Consider the following 14,247-nt stretch of genomic DNA (forward strand, 5'->3'; position numbering starts at 1 on the left):
ATACACACCCCTGCCAATATGGTGAGGAATGGGTGAGTGGCAATATCTCCCTAAGTTCACACAGGGACATCTTTCTGGAGGTGCAGGGCATTTCCAGGGGAAGCAGAAATTGGCAAAAATCACACCCTGAATTCACTGCACTGTAGAACCTGGCACATGGGGATGGGTGTGCAGTGAAGGGGTGTGTGTGTGTGTGTGTGTGTGTCTTACTGGCACTCTCATAGCCAGAATGTCAGCCAGTGACTGTCTCACAGTCCCCTAGTGGGCTTCCTGACTGAGCAGGGACTTGAATCCAGATGTCCACAGCGTAAGTCTTATACTTGATTGTCTATGTCATTCTGGTTCTCAGACTTGTGATGCCGGCCATGATCATCCTCTTGCACAGGCTCCCATTCATTTCAACTAGTACCTTCCCATTCTTATTCAGAGGAACTTTCTAGGTCCTGTGGCACCTGGAGGTTTGATTTGTTTTGCATCATGAGCTTTTGTAAGCAAGAACCTATTTCACTGGGTGCAGTTCCCTAGTCTAGCGTGGTGTAGTGGTTAGAGTACTGGACTAGGACCGGGGAGACCTGAGTTCAAATCCCCATTCAGCCATGAAACTAGCTGGGTGACTCTGGGCCAGTCACTTCTCTCTCAGCCTAACCTACTTCCCAGGGTTGTTGTGAAAGAGAAACTCAAGTATGTAGTGCACCGCTCTGGGCTCCTTGGAGGAAGAGCAGGATATAAATGTAGTAATAATAATAATAATAATAGTCTAGTGGTCGTGACAAATAAATAGTAAAACAAATTTTAAAGCCCCACTCCCTACTCAGCCATAGCACATTAAGTGATTTATTATTTTATAGCTGCAACAAGCAGCAGTGAGCTGCAGGGGTAGGATATGCATATTTTAAATAAACTAATTAAGTAACGTGGCTTTTATTTACTGGGCAAATGTGAGACTTGACCTATAGTCAACCAATATTCCTTACATTAGGTGTTAGTTTATACAGTGAAGTAATGAAGTCCTGGGGTGCATTTGAATCCTTAAAATGTCTTGCAGCTGCCCTTACTTAAATGACTCACTTCACAGTTGTCATGCACACTCCAGTTTCCTCCCACACAATTCTACATTGCCCCCATTCACATTTCCCATGCTGCCGAAGACACTTCTGTTTTCAGTCCTGCAGATGTGTGCCCATGGATAAAGCTCACTACAGTACAACACTAAAGCTCTATAGTACATCAGTTGCTCCATCCCTCTTGTATAGCCCTTATCAAGTGAATGTTAATCATGGCTGAGTCCTACTGAAACCAATGGAACAAGTTAATTGTAAAAGCAAGTCCCTTTGCTTTCATCAGAAGTTAGTCATGGCTGACTAACCATGACTCAGTCAGGGTCTACATAGTTTTTAGCACAACCACTTAAATATGAGAAAAAAGAATCTCTCCCGAGTGTTAGAAGCGGGATGTTGAGTACAACAATGCATTTTAAGACACAGCCCTGTGTAGTCCTGAGAGATCCACACCAGTCTTGATGTCAGGAACAATACTGTAGCACTTTCAGAGATAATTACCAATTTTATACTAGTACCAAACAGGCTTGTTCACATTATCCTTATTAGGGTAAGACAGGCATCCTACCCAAGTTTGGGAGCTGTGTGTGCCCCCGTATATTGTATATGAGTGAAAAACAAGGCAGGAGGAACCAGCAGTGATTGTCAGCGAGCCATCTACAGGGTAGGAGGGCTTTTCCGCCTAACTTCATTCAGCAGCTGGGTATGTGTCCTACCCTAATTAGGATTGTGTGAACCTTATTTCCATACAATATAGGAACTATTGTATGTTTAGGGCTCAAATAGCCCTAAACAGATATAAAATGAAAAACCATGGCTGAAATCTGAACACAATCAACTTGCTTAAGTACACTGTACAGTCATCTAATGGCGCAATGGTGAAATGACTTGCCTAGCGAGCAAGAGGTTGCTGGTTCGAAACCCTGCTGGTATGTTTCCCAGACTATGGGAAACACTATATTGGGCAGCAGCAATATAGGAAGATGCTGAAAGGCATCATCTTGTACTGTGTGAGAGATGACGATGGTAAACCCCTCCTGTATTAGAAAAAACAGACAATAAAGGCAACCACAGGGCTCTGGTTGCGAAGAATCGACATTGACTCAACGGCACACCTTTACCTTTACAATGAAGTCAATGAAATTTAAGCAGCCCAATGAAGAACTGCTGCGATATGCGACACAAAGCATTCTTTCAGAGATGTGGGGTGGGGTGGGCAGTTCCTTAATGACCCAGTCTAAGCACCATGAATGCTCTGTCATCTCTTAAGTTCAGGCTATGGTGTTTGAGCAGTACAGATTTTATTTTCTACATAGGATATTAGGATTTGGCAAATTAACTCTGATACTCTTTCCCCCAGCCCAGCTTTTGTTTGTTTGTTTGACATTTGTGGTTGAAAATCCTGATCGTTTTTGTTAGAAGTTATATCTATACAGCAAGAGGCTTGTCATAAAAGCAGACATAAAAGCCTCGATGTTTGAAATAGAGCACTTATCCTAGCAATGCTTGCTGGGAGATTTGTAAGTGAGCTAGGCTAATTCAAAGCTTTAACAGTCCTGAAATTGTCTGTACTGAATTTAACTTGTCTGGGTCTCCTGGAAATGAACCAATTAAGCATTCTCTCTGCCAAGACTGAATAAAACAGGATTGAATTTTTATAGTGGTTTTTTGATATTATTCGCTAGCTGAAATGAGTAATGAATTACGTTAGCTAGATGCGAATGACGATGTGGCTATAAAAAGAGGCACTCATCAGAATGTTGCTACTATTATAACCACTTCCTACAAACTATTTAGTAGACATTTACAAAACTGAATCTTCCCCGTTCATTTCAAGAGTCAGGCTATCTTTAACATGCACCTGGCCTGACCTAATGCCAGAACTGGAGAAAAAATGTTCACCACAAGTCAAAATCGCAGTTGTCAAACAAACCAAATACACATTTGCCTCAGTTGTTAAATGAAGCCCCAGCTCCTGCGACCTCTCATTGTTTGTTCCAGTCTCAGCAGTCTGGCTGTTTGAGCAATGACTAAAAATATCCTCATAATTGATTTCATAGAAACACAGTGCATAACTTGCCTGGGGTTTCAAAATCTGACCACACTCAGAGAATAAATGTAGTACAAAGCACTTCTTCAGAGCGATGGGGCAAAACAGTAACAGAGGCAATGTATCTTCTTAGGGCAGGTGAGTGAGCGCTTAGAGTGGGCAAATATTGCTCCGTCTAGATGTGCAAGGTTGATAGAGAAGTATCCCAACAGACTCAAGGCTATTATTAAAGCAAAAGGTGGTTCAACAGAATATTGACATGGGGGGGGGGGTGATCCTTTTTCAATCTCAGTAATTCTTGTTTTTTATTTCTGACACTTTTTCTGGACTGTAATTGTGATGTTTTTCAGTTGGATGTTATAGGCTGCATTGGATAAGTACAGCTGGTGAAGGGAATTTCCTTTGTGTTTTCATTTCAGGATGTAAGGGAACCAGAATTTAAGGTCTATCAAAGGGGGTGATTCTTTCCTATACCCACTGTATCTCCCTGCCTTTAAAAGGAGTCCCTTCGTACACTTAGTAGGCCCCCCTCCCATTGCTACTTTTTGAAAAAGAAGTGAGGATCTCCAAGCATGGTATGCTCATGTTACCTTGGGTTTGGCAAGCTGCTTCCAGTGGAAGCCTGCTAGATCCTTCTAGGTTTCTCAAGGAGCACAAAGTCTGACCACTCTAAAGGTAAAGTGTGCCATCGAGTTGGTATCAAATCCTGGCACCCACAGAGTCCTATGGTTTTCTTTGGTAGAATATAGGAGGGGTTTACCATTGCCGTCTCCCGTGCAGTATGAGATGATGCCTTTCAGTATCTTTCCTATCTCGCTGCTGCCTGATATAGGTGTTTCCCATAGTCTGGGGAACATACCAGCAGGGATTCAAACTGGCAGCCTCTGGCTTGTTAATCAAGTCATTTCCCGGCTGCGCCATTTGGTGGCTTTCTGACCACTTTAAGGTAAGCTAAATCTACACTTGAGTTCGTACACTTAGTAGGCCCCCCTCCCATTGCTACTTTTTGAAAAAGAAGTGAGGATCTCCAAGCATGGTATGCTCATGTTACCTTGGGTTTGGCAAGCTGCTCTCTTGTTGCTGAGAAGTCACTTCCTCCCCCACTTGAAAAACCAACAGCTTGAACTGCTCAACTTTTGTAAGATCATCATAAAGGCAGCTGTACCAAACAAAACCCAGGAGTCAGCCATTCCTATCTTTTTTCCTACCTAGTTCATGATCTTCTGCATGTTTTCTCCGAAATAATTCCCACAGTGGGATGGTACTCAGGCCCAATAACTGGGCATAGGACGGAAGCAGGCCATGAAACTGACACACCGTGGCCCCATCAGCAACTTGCCAGGTCTTGCTGGTTCATTTGTGTAATGGAGGAGGAGGAGACCAAGAGCACTTATTACACAGAGGACTTGGAAGGAAAGTGGAACAGAAATGAAGTGCATTTTGCTACAGAGCCCAATTTCTTATACAACAACAGAGTAGTTCACATGAACCTTCTTCATTACAGGGGCAGGCTGCGGGGCTGAGAAGTCAATTCCTCCCCCACTTGAAAAACCAACAGCTTGAACTGCTCAACTTTTGTAAGATCATCATAAAGGCAGCTGTACCAAACAAAACCCAGGAGTCAGCCATTCAACAAGAAATATCCTGCTGCTTAGTTGAGCTTGACTTCCTATTGAGACATTTAAGCCACTCTCTTAGCTTTTCTGGTTTTTCTCTTGCACATACATTTGAGTTGGGATAAAAGGGTAAATAGGGCTGCTGAAAATGGTGGAAGGGACAACAACCACTGAACCTACCCACTCACCCTGACAGCAACCCTACAGCACTTGTTTACCTACAGTAAATGTTCTTCACTTTTCATGAACTAGTGTTCACAGAGTGATTAATTCACACAAGGGAAGCAGAGTGTTGGTGTGCTGAGTAGGAATCAGGGTTGTCTTTAGGCTGGAAGAAGCCCTTGGGAACCAGTGGCCCTTGGTAAACCCATGGAGGAGGTTTACCATGGTGGTGGGGGAACTGGCAATTGCAGCTTAGACTGGTGATGGAATGTCACTGGGTTTGGGGGCAAGTATTGCTGGCTCAGGGGTTGGACAGGTAGTTGTCTCAACAGGTGTGGGCTCTTAAACCTATGCCCAACCCAGACAACCCTTGATGCTGCTCTTGAAGGAATGATGAGTGGTTCTTTATGCTTGTAGGTCATGACCTCTGCTTTAGGAGGCCCATTTAAACGGAGATTAGGTCCCTGCTGATGTGCCAATGATAGCAGCATTGTGGTTAGATTACATTCTCAAAATGTAGCTTTCACTAGGAAGTGAAAATACTGTAAATCTCAGCATGGGGTGGAGGGTGGGGATCAGAACACAGACAATTCCAGTCTCTTCTTGTTCACCTAAGAGGCTGCTGTTGCTGTGCATTGTTTACAGGTCAAAGCATTTATAGGTCATCCTCTGCAAAGATCTGCACTATACTACAGTACTATACAAATCATGAAACAGAAAAAAATGCAGATGTGCAGCTATAAACTTGCAAAAGTATACGAAGATGATACAGACAGGCTCTTCACAGGTCAGTGAAGAAGTCTGCCTGATTAATGAAGAAGGATTAGACCTGTCGCCTGTAAATCTAATGCTGGGGGAAACAAGAGTATAATTACTCGTGGTTAAAAGCCACTGTAACATTGCAGATTCAAAGCCATGATTGAAAGCTGTACATACTTTCAATCTAAGCTGATATAAATGACTTGAGTGTCTACTGCTTGCACAAAAATGGAAAAAAGACAAAAGTTATTTTGGCACATCAGAGGCTAACTGCCTTACTGTGTCATAAACCATCAAAAGGAAGCAGCCTGCTTCATTAAGTCTATGAAGCACATTTTTTTAAAAACAAAAAAACTGGGGTACATTGTTAGGGCCAAAACAGACATGATACAGGAGATTCATGAATGGATCTCTCAACATTTTGTTTAACTTGAAAGCAACTGAACAGCAGAGCATGTTCTCTACCACTATTGCCCCTCCCAAAGAAGCCCCCCAGGCAAATGGGAATGGAGAGCTGGTTCAAGGATATTATGACATCCAGAGATGGGGGTATTTGCAACAGCTCGATGGCAGGGAAGGAAAGGGAAGGTCAGCTTCCAAAGATGAGATACCGGAGACTAAATTGAGAAAGAAAAATTATCCTTTAGAAGTCTCACCATGCAGGCTGGTAACCTGTATGGCCAAGAGTCCATATTCTTTCTCCATATTCAATATTTAAAACAAACAGCATCACAGACAAATAACTGTGCCTACTAACAACCTGCCGTGTTCTAGCACAGAGAACATATGTCAGGACTGGAGGAATAGTGTTGCCCTAAAACTGCCTGATGCATTTTGAGATCATTCTAATGGCTTTCAAACCAAGGATTCATCACTTCTCCTGACAACCTGAATTTGCTAAGGAAGTGCAAAGACACTGCAGGGGCAGTTGAGCTAAATTGACTCTACAATTGTCACATCACAGGGATAATTAGAAGTGATAGGACATTGACTCTGAGCAACTATGAGGTCAGGGACACACACACTTTAATTCTCAGGGAAATTTTCATAGTGAAGAGTATGAAAATTAGGGGAACACGTATGAGTAGATATACACACACTCTATTATGGATAAAAATAATTGCAATTGCCACCATTCTCTAATTGTCTTCCATCACAAACTAACAACCACATCTGTTACAAATCCTTTGAGACATTCTGAGGTCATTCACACAATCAAAATCTGTGTTCTTCCGGGGTATAGGAGCTGTGTGTGGTCCTAATTTTCAATTGTGTGGAAGCAAGGTTAGAGGACAACCTGGGTAGAAGTGATTGTGTGGAAGCAAGGATAGAGGAAAACCTGGGTAGCTTTTTCTCCTACCTTGCTTCCACATAATCACTTCTACCGAGGTTGTCCTCTAACCTTGCTTCCACACAATCAAAAATTGGAAGTACACACAGTTCCCAAAGCTGTGTGTGCTCCCAATTTTCAATTGTGTGGAAGCAAGGTAAGAGGAAAACCTGGATAGAGGTGATTGTGTGGAAGCAAGGTAAGAGGAAAAGCTACCCAGGTTTTCCTCCTACCTGCTTCCACACAGGACACAACCAAAATTGGGAGTACAGCTCCCAAACCTGGGTAGAACACAATGAGGCTGTTAAGCAGCCTAACCCAGGCTAGGGCAGCCCAGCCTGGAACAGGCTGCTTGTTTGGAGCACCAGGATCCATGCAGATCCTGGCACTTCCAACTAGCCTAATCTTACCTTGAAGCCCAGCTTTTAGCCAGGGTTAAAGACATGAGTGCGCCCTTAACCCGGCTGCCAGGATCATGATGGGACACAGAGATAGGTGCCTAGAGTTCCCATATGACAAGGGTATCCCCCCGTGCACCAGGTTTGGTGCATTATGGGATACATGGAGGTCGGGATAACTTGTCCCGGCCACTGGATATCCGTGCTGTATGCAGCAGCATGGATCATATAGGAGCATTGTCTATGCTTCCCACCAACGTGAGATGCTCATCTGGCAGGAAGGTATGTTTTGTGCATCCTTCTGCCTGCATGCCCGCATTAATACCCTTAGTTTTTGATTGTATGTGGGGGGGAGTTTTTGAATGTATAAATAAATCTCTGAATTACATCTACCTTGCAAATGGACGCTCCTGACATTTCATTTGTTCATCATGATACAATTGAGAATATTTAAGTGTACGCTTAAGATATGCCCTCTCCTTTACAAGTGAAATCAGAATTCCTTCAGCTGCTGCCTATTACTTCTATTGCTGCATTTACTTCCTGTTTTCTTGACCTCGTATAAAACCCAATATTTCTAAATTCTGAATTCAACATCCCATGATTAAATGAACTTGCCTGCCTGTATATGGGGCTGAAAACTGAATCTCAGCCTTTAACTATCAACAGTCAACACTCTGAAATAAGTAAGTAATAACACATTCAAAATATGAGGTGATCGCACTAAAATCAAGAGTTTCATTGCTGTGAACAAAGCATAGAATCAGGTATATTCAATTCACCCCAGACTGGCACAAATAAATGAAAGATAACAGCAGAAGTTATCATGTGGCACAGGGGTTCCCAACCTTGGGTCCCCAGATGTTGTTGGACTACAACTCCCATCAGCCCCGGCCAGAAGGGGATGATGGGAGTTGTAGTACAACATCTGGGGACCCAAGGTTGGGAACCCCTGATGTAGCATATAAATCTCTTTACAGGAAGCTCAGGCTCTCTGGCTCTGAACTATCCTTTGCATTTTATAATGCTCTTATAGTCACCTTTACTGTGGGTCTTCAGTGCATCACACTCTTACAGAATAAAAGGAGATCTGTAGCTTTTCTGTGGGAGGCAGACTGTCCACTGACAGCAGAAATGCCTTTGGGGCAAGTATTTAGTGTGCTCCAATTATGAAATATTGGGTGGGAAGGCATAGGCTGCAAACTGGAAAAGTGCAGTCAAGGGAATCCATGTTTTAAGCACTTTCCTGGAGGCTAAACAAGTCATTGAGAAATACACTGACAGACTCGCATGCCACAGTGACTGCAGCTTACTTGAATCCAAACTTTAAAGGAAGAAGACACAGGGCACAGTGCCTGGAAGAAGACACAAGACACAGTTTACAGCAGCCTGCCATGAAAAATGAAATAAAAACCACAGTGTAATTGAAAACAGTATTTTTGTTGCTCTAGGATTGTTTTTTTTTAATTGGCACTTGGCTTTCACTAAACCAATGTAAATACAGATATTGAAACATACTGGCCCCCCAAGCAGCCCTACCCTCGTGCATATAAAAGATAGCAAACATTTTAGTTTGTGAGTCCTTTTGGAAAAGGGCACCGTCTTATTGATTATTTTTCTATGTAAATTGCTTTGAGAACGTTTGTTCAAAGAGGTGTGTAGTAGTAAGAGTAAGAGTAGTAAGAACGCTGGGCAGAGATTCAAATCCCCACCCACATCAAAATATGCATTCAGCCAATTCAACGGGACCTAAGGAGCATCACAATGTGGCCATGGGTGTGTATCCAAATACACGTCGGCAGCCATATTGCCAGCATGCACAGAAAATCTGCTTCCACATTGCAAGCTTGGTTTGTTTCTTTGCTGTACTGTCTACAATATTACAATTTACAGCATTAAACAATGACTATTAATAAGTCCATATGTCTCATGACAAATATTGTTGCATATGGTATACAGAATCATATTTTATTAAACGGAAGACAAATTGGTCCCCAGTGCTGGTAAAATAGCACTGCAGATCTTTCCATAACAGGGCTGGGGGGAAATGGTGTTTGGATTCATAAAGAATGGGAATTTCAGAATGGCTAAAATAAATCAGACAAAATATGTAAGGCTATTTTTATCTATCTTCTTGAAAGAAAAATGAGAGAAGTTTAGAAGCAAGGCCCTGGGTGTTCTACTCCAAAACCAAAGTCCAGTCCTGCACCAAAGATGACCCTGTTCTGAGGCCAGAATAAAATACACAAACTGAGCAATTTTGTTTGTATCTACTTATTGTGTTGCATTTATTTGGTTTAAAAAGCCATATTTTAAAAGAACATTGTCAAAGAATAGCAAATATAGGAGAAGTTGAAAAAGCTGTTCAGGGCCTCAACGACTCATACTCCTGGCCACTGGAAGTCCAAACTTTCTCCTTCCCTCCCTCCAGATCCTGATGTCCAAACTATTTGCAATGTTGAAGATTTCTTCTATTTTAAAGAGTTGTTTTTTTAATGCAGCCATTGGGGGCCCTAGAGATCAAAATCATGTGGGGTTGGTAGTGGTTAACCCTTTCCCTATATCATTTTTCTAATGTAAATTCCTCCCCAACTATTTGCCCCATTAGGGAAAATATTTTCTCTAATGGGGGCAAATAGGCATTTGTGATGGGTGGGATTTACAATGGGAAAATGACTTGAGAAAGGGTTAAGCTCCCAGCACCACAGTCCCAATCCAAATCTCCCTGAAGCCAGTTTCTTAAAAATCCAAGGAGGCAGGAGGTCCCATCACAGACTACCAATAGCTTCTCTATAGTTTGGCCTGAGACCAATTGTCTACCTGCAACTCCTTCAGCTTTCCCCTATAGCATTGAGTCTTATTTTTGTAATGAAATAATTGAAAGCAAAGAATCTTCTAAGATCCAACATTCTATGCCAGATACCAAATCATGCCTTTTATAGTAAAACCACAGATGGACACACTACAGAGCTTCCACTAAAGAACTTAGCACCTTCTAAGGCTTTCAGTGACTCAATTTTGGGGAAGGAGGGGTATTTCTAATCTTCTTCATGTCCATATGGAAGATAAAGACTTCTGAAAATGAGCCCACATGACCAATCTAATAACCAATATTAAAGATGTACTTAAATAACATTTTCTTCAACTTCCATTCTATAAAATATATGTGGAGCAATAGTCAGAAAAAAATAATTGCACTTGATTCACCATCATGTTTAAACCTGGCTGCACTTCAAGATCAGTTCACTCTTTCGCCTTGGAGTGATAGCAGATGAGTTTTTCTTAATTTGCAGATAAAAGAAAAACCCAGATTAAACTGAATGTAAACTGGGCTGGAATCACGACCCCATGTTTCACAAGCAGCACCCAATCAGTTTTATTGAGTCCGTTTGCTTTGTATGCTAAGATAAGATACGCATATCAGTCCAAGTTCTGCTCTCTCCCCTACCCTCAGAATGGGGAACTCACATGAGAAAAGTACTAGACAAAGGAAGAAGAGTAAAGGTATAGATACATACACAGCTCAACCTGGGAATTTCTCCTCGATTGACTCGTCTTATTGTCCTCCTCTTCCGCCATTCACTGGGTTCCCTTCTAAATACTTTCCCTCGAAAGCTCATTATGTCAGTAGAAACTCAAGCAGCAAAGAAATCCAAGTTAGAAAAACATGTTCCTTTAACCTTTTAACTATACCAGCTTCAGATAAGTGAAGCAAGTTAGCTATACAGTGCGAGGAGGAAGTGTATTTAAAATTGAGCTTATGCCGTATCCACAGAAAGTACATATGGGTGAGAGAGAGAGAAAAACCACCCTTCAGTTATTACTTCCTGTGAGCAAAGTCACGTTAAAAAAATGGTATTCTTGTGAGCTGCAAATAAAATGAACCGTAATAGGGATCACGCCTAGGCATGGTCCATTCAATATTTCCCATTGCCCTTTTCACAGCCAATCACAATAAAATCCCATTGCCATAAGGAAGTATGACTAGAGGAAACCTCAGTGTGGTGTCTTTCCATATCTTTGCTCAACTGAATTAGTAATCTTAATTATGGTAACTAAAGAGCAAGGAAGGCATACCTCTGAAAGTTGAGGCAGTTTCTAAACAAGGTTCAAAACTCTCCATGATCTTTTTTCACAGCCCAGTTACAGATATTCACTGACAGGCCAGGAGGTGGAAAATACATAATGATGTGATGCCCTTTAGTGCTGGCTGATCACAAAGTTGAAAGTCAGTTATCTCTCAGTCATCATACCTCTGCTAATCGATCAAAGGGACCCCAGCACAGCATCCCTCCAGTGGCTGTTGCTGGTGTCTCCCTTGAGTTTCTAGTTATACTGTGAGCCATTTAGAGATAGGGTACCACCTTATTATAGTTATTATTCTACGTAAACTCCTTTATTATGATTTTGTTTACAAGCAGTATATAAATATTATATTATTATTATTAGTAGTATTTTTTTGCCTTTGTTGTATTATTTTATGGACTTTAAATCACTTTATATATTCATTCATTCATTCGATTTTTATACCGCCCTTCCAAAAATGGCTCAGGGCGGTTTACATAGAGAAATAATAAATAAAAATAAGATGTTTCCCTGTCCCCAAAGGGCTCACAATCTAAAAAGAAACATAAGATAAACACCAGCAACAGTCACTGGAGGTACTGTGCTGGGGGTGGATAGGGCCAGTTACTCTCCCCCTGCTAAATAAAGAGAATCACCATGTTAAAGGGTGCCTCTTTGCCAAGTTAGCAGGGGATGTCCCTGTGTACCAGGTCACTTTATATATGTACCAGGTCCATTTTTTGGTTGCATTTCCATACCTGATATAAGAGTAAGACTCGCCTGTCATTATTTTTGGATGCTTACAACCGTCCTTGAAAGAAGCACCAGTAATTCCAGATCCAACATATTTTGTTCACATATGTATTTATATTTATTTTATTTATTAAAATATTTGTATACTACCATCCGGTGTAAAAAAAAATAGGGTGACTCAGAACAAAACTATTTTGTTTTACAATTATTTTTGTAAATGTGTTGTAGCAGTTGTAACACTATCTGTAAACATCAGGAACTACCTGTGTTAAGGCTGGGAGTCTGACAACCTGCATACTGCTGCCCCATGTGGCAGACAGTTGAACTACTGTAGCCTTTCCAAGCATGGAATTCTCATGTCCTGGACTGAATTCGACTAACGTTGTTTGTTAAATCCTTCAAAGACAGGATGGATATAAAGGCTTCTTGTCTGAACTCAGGCTTTGCCTTAATTTCACTAAGGATGAACTTCTCTTAACAAACCATGAACACCTGCTGGAGAAACAAGCACCTTTCCTCCTGGACATCCTCCTGTGCTCATTGTGGGAAGCCAATATATAGTCTGGAAATCACACTGGTTCTCAGCAGATGTGTGGACTTGTGCAGACACCATTCATTTGTATATTCCAGGAACTGGAAATGTTCAAAGAGGCACCTATTTTCTGAAGCTAGAGTCACCTGTTAATTAACGTAAGTGAGTATTTATTATATTCAAAAAGGTGTTTTCTTGATTTAAGCTGACAGAACAAAGCCTGGGGGGGAAACCCGCCTATTTATTATTTATTTATTTATTTATTTATTTGCAAATTAACACATTGTATACCATCCAACACAGAAGTCCCTGGGTGGTTCACAATCTAAAAACAACCATTAAAACATCAACACAGCTAAAACAATTTAAAATACAAATAATCACCTGCAGAATATGATTGATCAGCTCTGTTATCTCTCATCCCCATGTATTGTTATTAACATGTTCATAGAATATAATTAGAAGTTATTATTAATATTCATGATGATATATTTGACCTAGGTTCTTTTTTATGAATTATTTTTTAAATATTAGAATCAAATTAAATTTTAAAAATCCAATTTAAATTTAATTTTTAAAAAAAAAAATAGAACCCATCGATTGTTATCAACACTGTATAGCCATTTAATGATTTATTTTTGCTTTCACATGCTGCTGAGCTGATACTGAAGGCAGTAAGACCCCATTGTAGTTGTAAGGGCTATTCTAAATCTGATGTGGGCAAGATTCCCAAACAGGGTTTCTTAATCTTGGGTCCCCAGATGTTGATGGACTACAACTCCCATCATCCCCAGCCACAATGGACATGGCTGGGGATGATGGGAGTTGTAGTCCATAAACATCTGGGGGGGGCAAGGTTAAGAAACCCTGTTTCCAAATATTGTTGAATACAGTTCTGCTTTGATTGTATAAATTCACAGTCTAAAGCCCACATTTTTATGAGTGGGTAGGAATGGTATAAAGATTCACTTCCCATCCACAAAATGGCTATGATACTGGCCTGCCTCATGGGTTACCATAAGCTTTAGTTAAATAATTCATGTGAAGAACTTCAGATAATGTGCTATATACAGGTAACAGGGATGTGTAGTTCCATTGCATAGTGCCAAATGTCCAGGAAAACTGTGGAGCATAAATACATTTTTATTTATATCTATGTAAACTGCTTTGGGAACATTTGTTGAAAAGTATATAAATATTTGTTGTATTCATATTCATAGTATTTTAAATCCCTTCTCAATTTGTAGTCCTTATATAAGTGCATGGGATGTTACCAAAACGACATAAGAAGTGATCAGTTTTGTTTTGGTGGGTAGCATGGCATGGACGTTTTGGATACACAGCCATAGAAAATAATATATGCATCAAAATGCAGCACAGTAAAACTTCTTTAGTTAACATTTATTCTCTTATGTAACATCTAAAAACCCAAGAAATTAAAGGGACACAGAAGTGCCCCTTTAGTTAAGGCAAGCAGCAAAAAAAGAGGTCCCACCATTATAAGCCTCAAAATTCTGTTGCTTA

The 14,247-nt window shown here is 40.9% G+C and overlaps 1 protein-coding gene across 13 annotated transcripts in view; it reads right to left on the bottom strand.

Annotated features, from left to right (window-relative positions):
* Nucleotides 1–14,247, bottom strand: part of DOCK10 (dedicator of cytokinesis 10) — a 296,882-nt gene that overhangs the window by 161,604 nt on the left and 121,031 nt on the right. Inside the window, exon 1 of one of the 13 annotated variants that reach the window (XM_053308609.1) lies at nucleotides 10,892–11,102. The exons of the other annotated variants lie outside the window; for them this stretch is intronic. Coding sequence (XP_053164584.1) covers nucleotides 10,892–10,993 — 102 coding nt within the window. The 5' untranslated portion in view covers nucleotides 10,994–11,102. Of the gene's footprint in view, nucleotides 1–10,891; nucleotides 11,103–14,247 lie in introns of those variants that run through there. 13 annotated transcript variants of the gene reach the window in all.

The sequence above is a fragment of the Hemicordylus capensis genome, chromosome 3, assembly GCF_027244095.1.
Source record: "Hemicordylus capensis ecotype Gifberg chromosome 3, rHemCap1.1.pri, whole genome shotgun sequence".
NCBI lineage: Eukaryota > Metazoa > Chordata > Lepidosauria > Squamata > Cordylidae > Hemicordylus > Hemicordylus capensis.